This window comes from Sciurus carolinensis, unplaced genomic scaffold (genome assembly GCF_902686445.1).
Source record: "Sciurus carolinensis unplaced genomic scaffold, mSciCar1.2, whole genome shotgun sequence".
NCBI classification, from domain to species: Eukaryota; Metazoa; Chordata; class Mammalia; order Rodentia; family Sciuridae; genus Sciurus; species Sciurus carolinensis.
In genome coordinates this window covers 506,077-521,127 of record NW_025920128.1, presented here as the reverse complement: position 1 = coordinate 521,127, position 15,051 = coordinate 506,077, and the positions used below count along the sequence as shown (strand labels likewise).

Here is a 15,051-nt window from a genome sequence, read left to right as displayed (position 1 = left end):
CTGACCTCCAACCTGTGGCCGTGGACGCTTGTGTCCAGGTCTATGGATAATTTTGTGCACTCTTCTGTGTTGTGTGTGGGTCATGGGATTCAAAATGGCTATGCGTCCTGTGAAGGGAGGCCTTCGTCCTTACAGAAGGCTGTCTTGGGCTGTGAACTCAGAGTCTGTGCTGTCCAGCACACGCAGCCCTGCTCTCCTATGGACCCCCGGGCGGCACTGCCCTTTGACCCTCCGCCTCCATCCTGAACGGCAGGCAGGCCTCAGGTGACTTCTGTGAATGGCGCCGACAGGTCTCAGCCCCCAGCGCGGTCGCTCACCTCCTGCTGGGTCAGTCCCAGGCCTCCTGGAGCTACTGAGGCAGTGTGCACGCCAGCCCTTTCCCCCACCTGCCCCCTCTGCAATCGCACGTCCTTCTGCTCCTCCCTCACTGTTTATTGTCCCGTCATTTTCTAGTGACCTGCTTGGTCTTTTCCCCTTCCTCTTTTGCGTATCCGTTTAAGGTTTGCTCTACGGTTATTTCAAGGTTGCGTAAGACATCCTCTGTCCATAACTGCAATTTTGATTGATAACGTTTAACTCAGTCACTCGGAGACCCCAGACTCCCAGTCTTTGCATTTCCTGGCATTGCTGGGAAGTTGCCGGCGTTTCCCGCCCTCTGTGTGGAAGGTCTGGGGGCTGGACTTCCAGTCCGGAGGGTCTTCCTTCCCCTTGATTTCACTCTTCTAGTGACTCCCTCTATTGCGATTTTTTTTACCCTTGCATTCTTCCACTCAGGAACTTATATATTGTTCTTTTTAATTATCTCTACTTCTTTTTCAACTTCTGGGGTTGTGCATGTATTGTTTTCCTGACAATGCTCAGTTACCCACACGTGTTTTTAAAATAATCTCAATTTCCTTAAAATGGTTAGTTTTCCTTATTGTCAGGCTGTTTGCTGATCCCCATTTCTTTCTGATTTCTTACAGGAATGGCTGTGTTCTGGGTCATTTTGCATTGATTCCAGTTTTTGTTGGTGTAAGGGTGAGCAGGCCTGTCTCCTAAATCTCTTGGGCTGGGTTTTTTGTCTTCCTCTTTCATCACTTCTTCTGGAGTATTTGAATCACATTTAGAATTAAATTGCATTCATTTACTTGTTATTACTTAATGATAAATCATGGTGGTTCATATGTATTGGGTACAAATGGATTTATTATTTTCAATAAAACATGGAATAATTAAATCAAGCTAAAAGATCTATTACCACAAATATTTAACATTTTTAATTTTTTATTTGTTTTAGTTAGTTGTACAGGACAGTAGCATGCATTTATGCATTTCTATAAATCATAATAAATGGAGTATAATTTCTCATTTTCCTGTTCATGTTGTAGGATCACACGGGTCACACAGTCACACTGTACACGGGGCGATAATGTCTGTTTCACTCTTCTATCCTTCCTTCTCCCATAGCCTTTCCCCTCCCTTCACTCCCCTCTACCCAAAGTGATTCTGTTCTTCCCTAGGGCCCCCCACCCTTTTGTGAATTAGCAGCTGCATATCAGAGAAGACATTCAGCCTTTGGTTTTTAGGGTTAGGCTTATTTCACTTAGCATGATATTCTCCAGCTCCATCCAGTTACAAGCAAATGCCATAGTGTTCTTCTTATTTAAAGCTAAGTAATATTCCATTGTGTATTTGTACCACAAATTCTTTTTCCATTCATCTGTTGAAGGATACCTAGGTTGGTTCCATAGTTTTAAAGAGAAAATTTAAAGCAATATTAAAAGACATAGAATTCCATTTTTATTAATATTCACCTACCAGTCCAATTGATCTCAACAAAAAACTGAACCTTTCCTCAAACCTAACTCCAGCTTTGTGTTACTCCTCCTGCTTTGTTCTTTTTGCCCATAATTTCCTTGGCTATTCAAAGTTTTTGTGGTTTTATACAAAATTTAATTTTATGTATCTATAAAAATGACATTGGAAGTTTTTAGGGATGACATTGTATCTGAAGATTTGTTAATGTGGTAATTTTAACAATGTTGATTCTCTCAAGCAAGGAACCCAGGATACCTTTCAATGCATTTGATTTTCTTTGTTTTATTTTTAAATTTTAGTTTCCATTGACACAGAACCATCGTACACCAGAGCTCTGGAAGACACCTCATTTCCAACCTTAGCAGGTAGCCCACCGTTCGTTTTTGGGTGACTTCATAGACATCCGTAAGAGTCGTGCTGATTCACATAACTAGCATACGTGGGGGCGGTGTGGGATGTAATCGGATGCTCAGGGTTAGGGAAAATTCTGGAACATTGAATAACTAATTGCAGACAGAAGTGGTGCATTAAATAAGCAGTAGTCTGGAAAGAAAACAACCCTGTTTCTGCAGGAGCCAGAAGGAGAGAGTGGAGCAGAAGCGAGAGCTCTCCAGTCGCACGCAGGGAAAACGCCGAGACTCGGGGAACCTGGCGACCGAGACTCAGCCCGGGGCCTGAGGCCCTGTGGGTGAGGGAGAGGAAGCATCCCTCTGACCCCACAGAGGCCAGAGTGCAGGCGCACAGGAACCCGAGTTCACCTAAGTCCCAAGTCCCTGGGGACAGGCAGCGCCAGAGAGGAGGGGGCCCCGTGAGCGAGCAGAGGAGCAGCCTCGGGAGTGGACACCCAGTTCAGCGAAGCAAGATGGAGCGCTGCCTCCTCGGGGGCGATGAGGCAGCTCTTCACGCCTGCAGCTCTAAGACCCAAGGAGAGCCATCGCAGAGGAGGGAAGATTTGTGGAGGGCCCACGTTTCAGAGCTCTTAGTCCTTGAAGACCCGCTCCATCCCTCAGGGCTCCCGGTGAGCAGAACACCATGGTGGAAGAGTGTGGAGAGAAGAAGCAGAGAGACGCGCCCTCCACGTGCCGGACACAAGCACGTACCCCGAAGCCAGAATGGCCCACCTCCTCCCCCCACACCTACCTCCAGACACCACTCAGTTAGTCCATCAGGTCGATGATTCACTGATTGGGCCAAGGACTCCCTACCCAATCATTTCCCCTCCGAACCCTCTCTAGTTGCTCCACACGGGAGATTAGAGGCAAGGCAGGACGAGCAGGTGAGCACCCGGGGTAAGAGGTGGAAGGAGGACGTGCAGGTGGAGGTCAGCGCAGATGCAGACACAGGAGCAGTGGGGCTTAAGGTGCGAATACCCACGCCAGTGTCCCCATGGAGGCCGGGAGGCCCAGCTCACCTCCTGTACCACCAGGCAACAACAGTCCTCTTGACTCTCCAAGACGTTGCTTCTGGATGCCAAAGTTAGGGTCCCAAAGTCTCCAGAGAGAGATACGCACAAACAGACAGGTCAACTGAAGTCACCGGCGTGTGTGATTGCTATGGACGCTCAGACAGGCATTTTACATAAGACATGAATCTTCTATGAATTCTTCCCGCGACTTTGATCTGGGACGAGCACGGAGTCACTCTGGTCTAACGTCCTGCTTGCTGTGCACGTGCCCCCCCACACAGGACCTTCCTGAGGGCTCCCTTGACCTCCGTGTTTCTCAGGCTGTAGATGAGGGGGTTCAGCATGGGGGTGATCACCCCATAGAGCATAGAGACGAGTTGGTCTCTGGAGAGGGAGTCTTGGCTGGAGGCGCGGCGCATGTAGGTGAAGAGGACTGTGCCGTAGAAGAGGCAGACCACCAGGAGGTGGGAGGCACAGGTGGAAAAGGCTTTGCGCTTGCCTGCTGCCGACGGGATCCTGAGGACGGTGGAGATGATGGACACATAGGAGGCCAAGGTGCTCAGGAAGGCGCTGATCCCCAACATGCCTCCTACCACTAAAACCAGCATCTCTGCCACGTACGTGGAGGAGCAGGAGAGGGCCACAATCTGCGGGATGTCGCAGTAGTACTGGTTGACCAGGTTGGACTTGCAGAAGGACAGGCGGAAGGTGGACACGGTGTGCAGGAGGGAGTTGAGGAACCCAGCTGCCCAGGTCCCACACACCAGCTGGACACAGCGCGCCCTGGTCATGATGAGGGAGTATCTCAGGGGGAAGCATATGGCCACGTAGCGGTCGTAAGCCATGACGGCCAGCAGGAAGACCTCACTTCCAGCCAGGGCCACCAGGAAATAGAGCTGCACAGCACACCCAAGGAAAGAGATGCTGTGCTCACCAGTCAGGAGGTCGTGCAGCATCTTGGGGACGGTGGCTGAGGGGCAGAAGATGTCCAAGAGGGACAAGTTTGCCAGAAGATAATACATGGGAGTGTGCAGCTTCCTCTCAGTCCCCAGGGCCAGGAGGATGGCCCCGTTTCCCACCAAGGTGATCTGGTAGATGGCGGCAAAGGCCACGAAGAGAGGGAGGCGCACCCGGGGGAGGTCGGAGAGCCCCATGAGCACGAACTGAGTCACGGTGCTGAGGTTGCCCACGTCCATCTGCTGTCCACAGGCCTCCTGGAGGGAAGGAAGCCGAGAGCACGGTTATGTCTAGAGAGCAAGGAGCCTGGCTCGGGAGCAGCTGGTGCGTGGTGACCAGCATGTCAGCCCTGGTGACCAGGAGGTGGCAGCCCCTTGAACTGCTGTTTGCAACGTTCCTTTCATGGTGCATGTGATATTTCTTAAGATATTCACCCTTGGTTCCTTTCCAAGAGGAAATCTTCTGAGTAGCCAGAAAATTTAAATCTACCTTCTCCAGGAAACATTTGTGGACCTTGCAGCTGTTCTGGGGATTATAGAATTCAGTGGAAATCGAGACCTGCTTCATTCTGCTTTGAATTATTCCAAAGTGTTTAGTTTTACAGTTTGTCTCAATGAGGAGACCTCGAAGTAGGAGCTGTGCTTAGTTCCTTGGTACGTGCATGTCAGTAAAGCATAGGCATTACCACACTTAAGGAAAGGAGAATAACGGGTCACCCTGCTCTGACAACCCGTTCCCGTTGTGAAGAAATCCTCGTAAGAGTGCTTCCTCATCTCCAAGTCGTCACTGCTCAACACAGACACTAGCATGATACTTCCCCGGAACATGACTGAATAAAATCAAACCCACCCTGAAAAATATAAATGGACTTGTGTGATAGTGTCTGTCCCCATTCAGGAAATCCTTCATGTACAACGTGTGTTTGCACACACACACCTATTGAATATAGAAAACTTGCACGCTTAGTCACATGCTTAATATATTGAGGGAGATAAGTCTGTTCAGAATTACATATGCTAGAACTCGTTAGTTTTTTTCTTATTAATTTTCTAGTTCACCTGGTGTGTATCATCATAGTGCAGATAATTGCGATTCTTAAAACTGTTTACAAGATGACTAAATGAAGGTCTGGATGTTAACACTTGTGTGGGTTTTTTCTCTCTGATTGGAAACTGCTGTTTTGTTTCATTTATTGTTTGACAGCGCACACCGACTGGAAATTCTGAAAAGACAGCGAGGACACAAAATGCAGAAGGCACTCTGTGAGTCCCTTCCTTTCGCTCTGCCTGCTGGGACTGTTGGTGACTTCTTTGCTCAGATGAAATGCATCAGTAGTACAAACCTTGCACAGTGATTTATTTTTACAAATGGAATGAAATGATCTCTTCTCTTTTCTCCCTGCAGGATTTAAAGGGGAATCCCTGAGCCTGCTTCTTCAGAGAGCACCAAACTTGGGAGAAAACAGTCGCTCGTTGTGATGATCTCTTTATCTCGGGGACTCCAGTGATGAAAATTGTTATGATAACCATAAAGTCCTTGGGTATCATCATTCAGCCATGAAAAACACCCAGAATTCCATTGAATGTAAGAAAATGTTAAAACAGAAACATCTACTGGCTGGGGCTGGGGCTCAGTGTAGAGCTTGCCTAGCAGGTGTGAGGCACTGGGTTCCGTCCTCAGCACCAAGTGAAAATAAATACATAAAATAAAGGTGTCGTGTCCATCTACAGCTAAAAAAATATTAAAAAAAGGAAACAGCTACTGTGACAGTTCTCCAAATTCTCCAATGCTCGAGTGTCTACAGTAGTGACAGCTGGTCCACTTTTATATGTAGCACTCTGAGAATAAAATAGAAACATAAACGAAGTACTTTTTATTTCAAGAAAAATTAGTGTCTTCAGAGAGTAAATATGTCTTTTTGTACTAAATACCTGTTTTTCTTTATGTACAACTGAACAATTTGGCTGGTTTTAAAAACTCAGACTCGTGAGACACAAGTCCATAACATTTTCAGTAAAACTCATACCCTGATTCAAATTCCAGTTACACACTCAGCTTGTCTACTGCAAACATAATAAATTTCCTTGAATTTTGCCCTCGAATGTTTAAAATGTGTGAAATCAAACTCATGATGTTGGCATGTAGAGTCCAGATGTTTTTACCGTGAGATCTTCCTACTACATCAAACATGGTTCAGTCCCAGGCGTTTGCATCTGGTCAGGAACACAAGTTACATGTTGCTAGTAACTGTGGTTGAGGGTGAAGCTCCTAAACTTCTCACTTACCTATGGGTTCAAGGGCCCTGCACTCAGAATCAGGGACGTCCTTAGGACAGGCCTGCTATCTGTGACCCGTGGTCACTTGGTGCATCAGGGGCAGGTGAGCACATGAAGGACACAGGTAGCGATGGACACGGGCAGAGATGAACGTGGGCAGAATGGACACATGCAGTGGACACAGGTAAAATGGACATGGGCAGAGTGGACACAGGCAGAGTGAATAAGGCAGAGTGGACACAGGAAGAGGTGGACATGGACAGAGTGGACACAGGCAGAGATGGACATAGGCAGAGTGGACACAGGCAGAGATGGACATAGGCAGAGTGGATAAGGCAGAGTGGACACAGGAAGAGATGGACATGGACAGAGTGGACACAGGCAGAGTGGACACAGGCAGAGATGGACATAGGCAGAGTGGACACAGGCACAGTGAATACAGGCAGAGATGGGCTTGTCGGAGTCACAGAGCCAGGGGTATGGTGACTGTCAGGCAGAGAGTGTGCAGCTAGGGTGGGGCCCCTAGGCGCTACCCAGAAGTGAGTTGTGCTGAGTGGTTCTTGATGTGCCCTTTGCATGTGTGGTCAGAGCGCAGGGCACCACACACACAGCTTTTCTCTTAGCATGTGGTCACTTCTGTTTTACAGTTTATACAGAAAAAGAAAAGCATAACTCAGCCAAAACAATCACTGATAGATGCTAAGATCATTTAAAATGTATAATTTTCAGTATGATAATATCAAGGAATATTACATTTAGACATTCTTTAAAAAAGAACGATTTTCTTTAAAGCTGCATTGCTAAGGAACAGGTTGTATACCTCTCTTTTGAGTCTGTGGGTTGGTACTCAGTAAAATGATCAAAAACACCTTCTGAAGTGCAACTGCCCCCTGCTTGGTGGCATCTCATTGCCTGTTAAATCTCGTGGTCCAGTTTCCCAGGAACACAAATTCAGGACCAGGGGTCAGAAGCATTAATTAGACGCCTCTGGGTCTTACATGCAGCAAGGGAAATGCACTGTGTGGGCATATTTTATACGCTGAGTTAAACCGTTTTTATACATTTATTTAAGTACTCTAAATAGTTGAAAATTTTCTCTTTGCTTGTTTAATGCTGTTTTAATCAGCTTCTTAAATGTGTGCATTTTTACACTATGTTATCTTCACAAAATCCTGATCCCACGATTTTCTTACCTTCTCTGGTGCAGAAGTATCATCAATAATACCAAATTCTAAGAAAAAAGCCAGATGATCCAGAGAACTACAGCACATCAGTACACCAAAGCCATGTCCTCAGCGTGTCCCGGCTCCTGGGGAATCTCAGCTGTGCTTATAGTCCTCCCGTCCCCTGTGGGGAAGGTAAGGAGAGCAGGCCTCCAGTGGGAGCAGCCTCACGGTCCAATCTAGGCGACCCAGCCCAGGCAGCCAGGGCTGGTGCAGTAAGGGGAGTGAGCACGCATCCGAACTGTGAACAGCGGCCACTTGTCTGTCTCAGGGGCCGAGAGTTAAAGAAAACAGAATCGACCCCCAACTGTGTTACCAGACAAAAGTAGAGAATGAATTGATGTTCCCACACTACTTTGCTGTGATCAGAGTAGTCCTTCCTGTAAAACATCATCTCATCACCAAACCGTATGAATTCTCATTCATGTCAGGATAGGGTCGACTTCAACATGATCTCAGGCACGATCATTCACTTTTATAACCTTAAGACTGTTTACCATGAACATGGGGAACTGTGTTGTTAGACACAAAGTGGGTAGGATTTCAAATTGATTTAAGCCTGTAATCAATACATCGATTTTCTGACAGTATACTGGTTAAAAATTTAAAGAGTCTGCATGAATGAACTTCGTGCCCACATGTACACAGGTAAATGGATAGATAAATCAAAGTATTATAATCAGTGAACCCAGGGAGAGGAAATGTAAGTTTGCTGTATCGTTTCATTTTTATATAACTCTATAACTTTTCAAAATACAATAGTATTAAAAAATCAGACACAAACGTGGGGAAAGTCTTTCTTGCATTCCACCTGCATGCCCAGGTCCGTAGCTAACTAACCTGCTGACTAATGTGAGAACACTCTACGCTCTAGGCCAGGTGTGTTACGGACGTGTGCGTGTGTGTGGGCACATGTACACGCATGCTCATTGCCTAACACGGACCACGTGGCCGCGCATATCCATGTTTGCCAACCCAAACTCCAACAACCTGATGGGAGAGACAGACGGTAACGCAGCCCAGTGAGCAGCTTAAACCACCCACGTGCGTCCACAGTCAGACGAACCACTCGGCAGATCAACACGGACAGGCGGATCTAACCAGACATCACACCGAGGGAACCCGCCAGACGTTTCCAGAACTTTCCTCCATCACCTTCAGAACAGTGCTCCACTCAAGTGTGTGAGGATGTCTCCCGGGTGGGTGACGTAGGCCCAGAGCCGCTCTCCACAAATCCAAAAGGATTCAGGTGGCGCGCCACGTCTCCTCAGGCTGCAGTGGGGTGGGCCGCACCACCAACCACAGAGGAGCCAGGAGGGCCCAGGGCCCCTGACCAGGAAGCCAGGCCAGGAGGGCACAGGGCACCTGACCGGAAGCCAGGCCAGGAGGGCACAGGGCACCCCTGACCAGAAGCCAGGAGGGCACAGGGCACCCTGACACCCAGGGCATCCACCAGCAAAGGAGCACAAGGGAGATTCGAGTGTCCTGAGGCCAGTCAGCCAGACGCAGCTCCCCACCTGTGGTCAGAGGAGGTCGGCTCTGAGAGGGAGTGCCCGGGCAGCGTGTCCTGTGCTAGAAAAGAAAGACCTCGGTGGACAACCTGTCAATGCCCCTGAAAACCAGGAAGATGGGACTGGCTACCCCAGGACGAGCGGAGGGAGGAGAGTGGATTGGAGCAGACGGGAGTGAAACGGAGACTCGGGAGGAGGCACCGCGCAGCCCCCAGAGGTTTCTCTGAACAGACAGCAAAGCTCGCCTGGGTTTCATCTCCGACCCAAACGAACAGAATCAGAGGAAACGAGAGGAACAAACGCAGATCTGAAGAGGAAGCGGCGACATCGCCACCGACGCCACAGGCATGGAGAGACTGGAGCGCTCACGCACTGCTCGCCAACGGTCGGAAGTTCTAGGAGGGGCCCAGCGCCAAGACCCAGTCCTGCCGAGGGGCAGTGGCCGATGGAGAAGGGGCCTTCTCCAGGGCCCTGAGCTCCGGATTGCAGGTGTGAAGAGTGCTCCTGCCAGGCGGTGACTCAGGGAACTCTTGAAGGCCAGCACCGGACAGTGGAGCAGCCACAGCGACGCCGAAGCTCAGAAAGTCAAACGCAGCGCGAGGAGCGACCCGTCAGAGAGGCGCCAGCCTGGCCACTGAGGGCGGGCACACAGGCAGAGAGAGGCCAGCACAGCAAGGGGAACGGCTGGTGGAACAGAGAGGGTGGCTGATCCCGCCGGGGTCACAGAGCATGCCTGGACCGGAGCGACTGGAGCGGGCAGTTTTGTGCAGGGCACCCAGCCCGGGGTGAAAGGAGAGAGGCCCTTCCCGCAGGCCTTCGCGAGAGCCACGGGGAGGACGCCTGGGACCCCTGCACTCCAGGGTGGAGGCCTGTAAGCCACACGCGTAGTGGTGAAGGCCGATCCTGGGGAGGGTCAGACCTGGCATCCTACAGAGAGGCCCAGAGAGCCAGCGTCTCCCCAGCAGCAGGGCTGTGGATCCAATCCCAACACCCACCCTGAGTCCCAGGCTCGGCCAAGGCCAAACCCCAAGCACAGAGCCTCCAGTTTAGAGCTCCGTCCCTCCCTGGCCCGGCTCCAGCCACAGGGCGGGCAGCCAGGGGAGGAGCCCAAGGAGGTTGACTGAACGAGCCCCGCCCTGACCCAGGGTCACAGAGCCAGAGTGAATGCAAAGGATGAAAGTCACCCCAGTTCTGACCACCTCGGCAGACACAAGCCCCGTAGTTTACATTGTTGTTTTTCCTCCAAATTCTCATTTTTGTTCTTTTTTAAAATTTTGAACTGAAATTTTAAAAATCTCATTTCATCATATTTTGTACTTTTTTCTATTCTGCAAGATTGTGTGCGCGTGTGCATGCATGTTGTGTGTGCGTGTGTGTGCGTGTGCACGTGCGTGTCCTCACTGCGTGGGCTGCTCTTGGCCCGGCTGCGGCTCCGCCTGCAGGGACTGAGGTGGTGGGCGTGATCACGGTGGGTTTGGGCTGCTCTGATCCTGCCTGCGTCCGCTCCACGCGGCTCCTGCTCCTTCGCGGCACTGTCCTCACTGTCCTCCCACCAGCAGCCAGGTCTCCGGTCTCCTCTCCGTCTCTATCTCATTACTTTGAGGCATTTTCACCCCTCTGTCCTCCAGCCCCACCGGCTGCCTCTCTCCAGCGCTCCTCTGCTCACCTGTGACTTATTCCTCCCTCCTCCTGCTTCCTGCCCTATCTCCTCGACACTCAGGAAACGCAATTCCGGAATCTGGGAGGGCTCCCTAGTCTGGGTAGCTCCGGTCCATGGGCGCTGGGCTGCCAGCCCTGGAGTTTTGGCCCTGCTGTGGGGCGTCTGGTCCCGCCCACGGCTTGGCGTTGCTGTGCCGATGCTGAAGGCTGGTCCACTGTCCTGCGCAGTGGTGACTGGGTCCTGGAGGTCAGTGCAGCCACTGGCCTCTCGCCCTGAGGCTGCACGTCTTGCAGACGTGATTCCCGTTCCTGGTTTTCCCCTTCTTCTTAGAGAAGCTGGAAGGGGATGGGGACACGTCAAGGTCACAGAGAGCCTGCTGCCAATCAAGGCGCACGCCTGGGCAGGCAGCAGGGTGGAGGCCGCTCTGAGAGGCACCCTTCAGCCTCTCTTCCTGCTGACCATTAAGCTTTCCTTCGCTGAAGGTCAAGGCTCCGTTTAGCAGTAGTCGGGAATTGGAAAGTAATGAACCGTTCTGAATTATAGATGAAATTCTGAATGACTCCTCAAATTCTTAGAGACTGAAGATGGAACGGAGGGGGATGAAGGCTGGTGAGGGAGGGAAGGGAAGCAGGGGAGAAGCTCCGGAGACTGACTCCCAGTGTGAGTGCAGGTGACCTGTGAGCGCTGGGCTCCAAGCTGACCAAGACGGGGAGTTTTGTTTTAGGTGCATTTAATCATGATTCGAAAATTACATTGAAAACACAATCCACGAAGTGGGAAAAAATTGCAAAATACCCATCTGATAAGGGAGTGGTAATTAAGGTCCGTGAAACTCTTGTAACTTAATAATGAAAATCAAAATGCCCAGTTAAAAATAGGCAAAGATCTGAACGGACGTTTTTCCAAGGAAGATTTGCAAATATTTAAAAGCACATGAAAAGATGCTCCACTTGATTGACAAAAAATTGTAAACCAAAACAAGATGAGGGATCACTCCACACCCAGGAGAACACAGTAGGGAACTTCAGCCTTCAAACCAGGACGCTCTGTGGCGCTGGAGGAAGCCAGGCTGACCAAGCTAAGCCAGGCACACAAAGGCCAAGCTGCAGATCCCACTGCAGGGGAGTCAGGAGACGTCAGGCCCACCGGAGAGGGTAGAGCAGAGAACCGAAGCTTGCCACGCGGGTGTGACGTCCAGGCACCGTTAGGCAAGGTTGGCAAACATTTAGACCCACAAAACTCAAAGCCACTCCACAAACAAGCGGTCTGGTAAATTCCCCAGACAGATTTTCATGCACGATGCATTGCACCCAAGAACCAAAATTAAACTGGGAGAAGAAACTGTTATTTTTCTTCTGAAAATATCTTTAATTTCTGGCTTAATAAGATACCAGTGAATTCCCATGTCTTCCCCTTGCTCATTCGGCTGTTCTATGGTGGTTTGGTTGGATGATAAGAAAAACATGGCTTTGCGCTTATACGTGATTCAAAAGAGAAGGAATATTTTAATCATATTTTATAGAATTGCTCATATTCTTCATTGATTCTATACCAACGGGCAACAATCACGATTTCTTAAAGAGTGGTTGTAATTTGGAAACGGAAGCCCTACCAGTGAACTTTCTGTATTCTGAGTTTATTCAGCATTTGGTACGACCCACAGAGAGTAAGGTAAAAAGTTGACTTCACCGCCAGGCGGTGAACTGGAAGACCCATGGCATCTCCAGTGACGTACGAAACAGATTTGGCACTTCCTTTATTAAATGTCACACGGCCAGATTGTTTCTAGGAGTATCAGGCACGTAGTGAATATCGGTGGCAAGGCCAAGGAGTCCGTGCCAGTCAGCAGAGGGAGGAGCGGGCAGCAGAGGCAGGCCCGGCTGTCCTTACCGAGCACTCGCGTCCCCCACGTGGCACAGCAGCAGGGCGCTTCTGGGGCCTGTGTGAGTCTCTCTGAGAAGCGGCTCCTGTGTTTTACCCCTGACCTCGTCCATCTCCGTAAATCAGCAAGAGCAGTCTTTCTGCAGGGAAGTCGCCTCTGGGCCTCGCTTCCATGTGAGCTGGCTTCTGTCCTTCGCTTTTCTCTCAGCGTGTAAACCACAGAAATAGCTTGGTGTCCTTCAAAACCGAATGCACACTTAAGTATTTCGGTTCCACAGATGCATGTGAGTTCACAGAATAGACGTTTAGGTTCCTGCATTTATTTTAGGCAACTAATCCTTTTCTTTCTTTTTTCTTTTTGTGCTTAAGACTTCGTTTAGTTGCTGAGGCTGGCCTTGAACTTGCCATCCTCCTGCCTCAGCCTCTGAGTCGCTAGGATCACCATGCCTGGCATAGGGAGCTAGTTCTTAAAATGCTCTCTGAAGACCTGCATGTTATGGCCAGGCCTCAGCCAAAGTGCTTGAAGACCCCCGTGGAACAGAGCAGCAGCCCCATGAAGGAGACCTTTCTTAGCTTGATTCAGAGGGCCAACCAGGAAATCTACAAGCCGAAGGAAGTCATGATGGCATTTCATGGAAATCCAGGCACAAAAGCAAAAGTGGTCTTCAAAATGGCAAAAAAGGCATTTCTGAGGTGCCCCGTGTGGTTACCACCGCAAGCACTTTTTAGGAAGGCCGGATCTCTGTGGCTAGCAGATGATGCAGGTCGTTTAGAGACGTCATCTTCCACCTGTCCCGCACCTGGTGCGGAACGGGCAACCCCGCGTATTCCGTTGCCCCGTGTTAAAAACCATGACCCGGGTGATGTCTGAGCACCACTGAGGACACGCAGGGCAGCGTGAAAACCTGGACGCCCTACCGAGCCACAGGCAGGAGGCCGTGGCCCGACGCGCCCTGGAGAACAAAGGTGAGGCCAGTGGGCAGCGCAGGCGTCAGCCTTCGCCTGGGCTGCGGAGACAGCAGGCCGTGTGAAGGGACAGACTTCTCCTGGCCCCTGGCTGAGAGTCACCTGGTGGACCTGAGAACAGAGTGGTTTCCCGCGGCAGCCGGGGCGGCGGGCCAGTGCCGACCTGACCATCGGCGTGGGCTTCAGCGCAGAACGTTCTCTGCTGCATGGACTCTCCTCGCCTGGTAACACAAGGCCACAGAAGAAGCCGCGTGAACTCAGAGCAAGATCATATCAATGTGTCAGCATAAGCAAATAGTCACTTTTCTTCACATAAAGGCAGAAAAGTCATAATTGTTTTTCTGATGGCAAAATAATTACATAGAAAGCGTTTTAAAACTGCAAATGCCAACATTCCTATTGTGATCATCTCTCAACCTCTCATCAATTTTTATTGATGAAACAGAATCGTACTGAGGTCAGATCCCACCAGGTAACTAATTTTAGTATTGAAAGACAAGGTTTAAACAGCTCATGGTGTGAAACGCCTCAGAACCAGTGCAGGTTTACAAATGGAACTCGAGACAGCTCCTCCGGAACGAGGTGTTTAGCAGAGCTACGTAACAAGCAGGGCCGTCTGGGGAAGGCGCTCTCCCTGGGCCTGGCTCCGCCCAGCAGGAGGACTCCGGGCCCAGACCAGGACGGGCTAGGGCACTGGCCACACCTTGCCCTCAGGAAGCTACCCGCAGGTCCTGGATCAGAGCGCGTCTTCTCGGTGATGCAGTGGAGGAAGAAAGGACCCTGGCGTGGGTTTCAGGGACAGTGGGAGAGGAAGGGGCTGCGTGGCCTCCTGGTCCGCTTTAGATCAACTCACTTCCAGAGGAGGCCGGGCCCACCCACTGAGCTGGCCACAGAAACGCTCTCTGGAGCGGCCAGCCTCCGCTCAGGGAGTGCGCGTGTCTGGGAATACCGCTCAAAGCTGGGGAAGCGAGACCATCCAGAGTCCAGGCGGAGTCAGGAAAGCGGATCTACGCAGGGAGTGAATGCGACCAATGCTTCAGACGCCAGGACTGGGCTTCCTGTGAGTCCCAGGGAGCTCAGTTCTCTCGGCTTCACGCGAGTCCCAGGGAGCTCAGTTCTCTTGGCTTCATGTGAGTACTAGGGAGCTCAGTTCTCTTGGCTTCATGTGAGTCCCAGGGTGCTCAGTTCTCTCGGCTTCACGTGAGTCCCAGGGTGCTCAGTTCTCTCGGCTTCACGTGAGTCCCAGGGTGCTCAGTTCTCTCGGCTTCACGTGAGTCCCAGGGTGCTCAGTTCTCTCGGCTTCACGTGAGTCCCAGGGAGCTCAGTTCTCTTGGCTTCACGCGAGTCCCAGGGAGCTCAGTTCTCTTGGCTT

The 15,051-nt window shown here is 50.6% G+C and overlaps 1 protein-coding gene across 1 annotated transcript; it reads right to left on the bottom strand.

Moving 5' to 3' along the window:
• Window positions 1-3,447: 3,447 nt before the first annotated feature.
• Window positions 3,448-4,401, bottom strand: LOC124974006 (olfactory receptor 5V1-like). Its single transcript, XM_047537587.1, has one exon. It carries the CDS (start codon window positions 4,399-4,401, stop codon window positions 3,448-3,450), a length of 954 nt encoding a protein of 317 aa, XP_047393543.1.
• Between the last annotated feature and the right edge of the window lie 10,650 nt (window positions 4,402-15,051).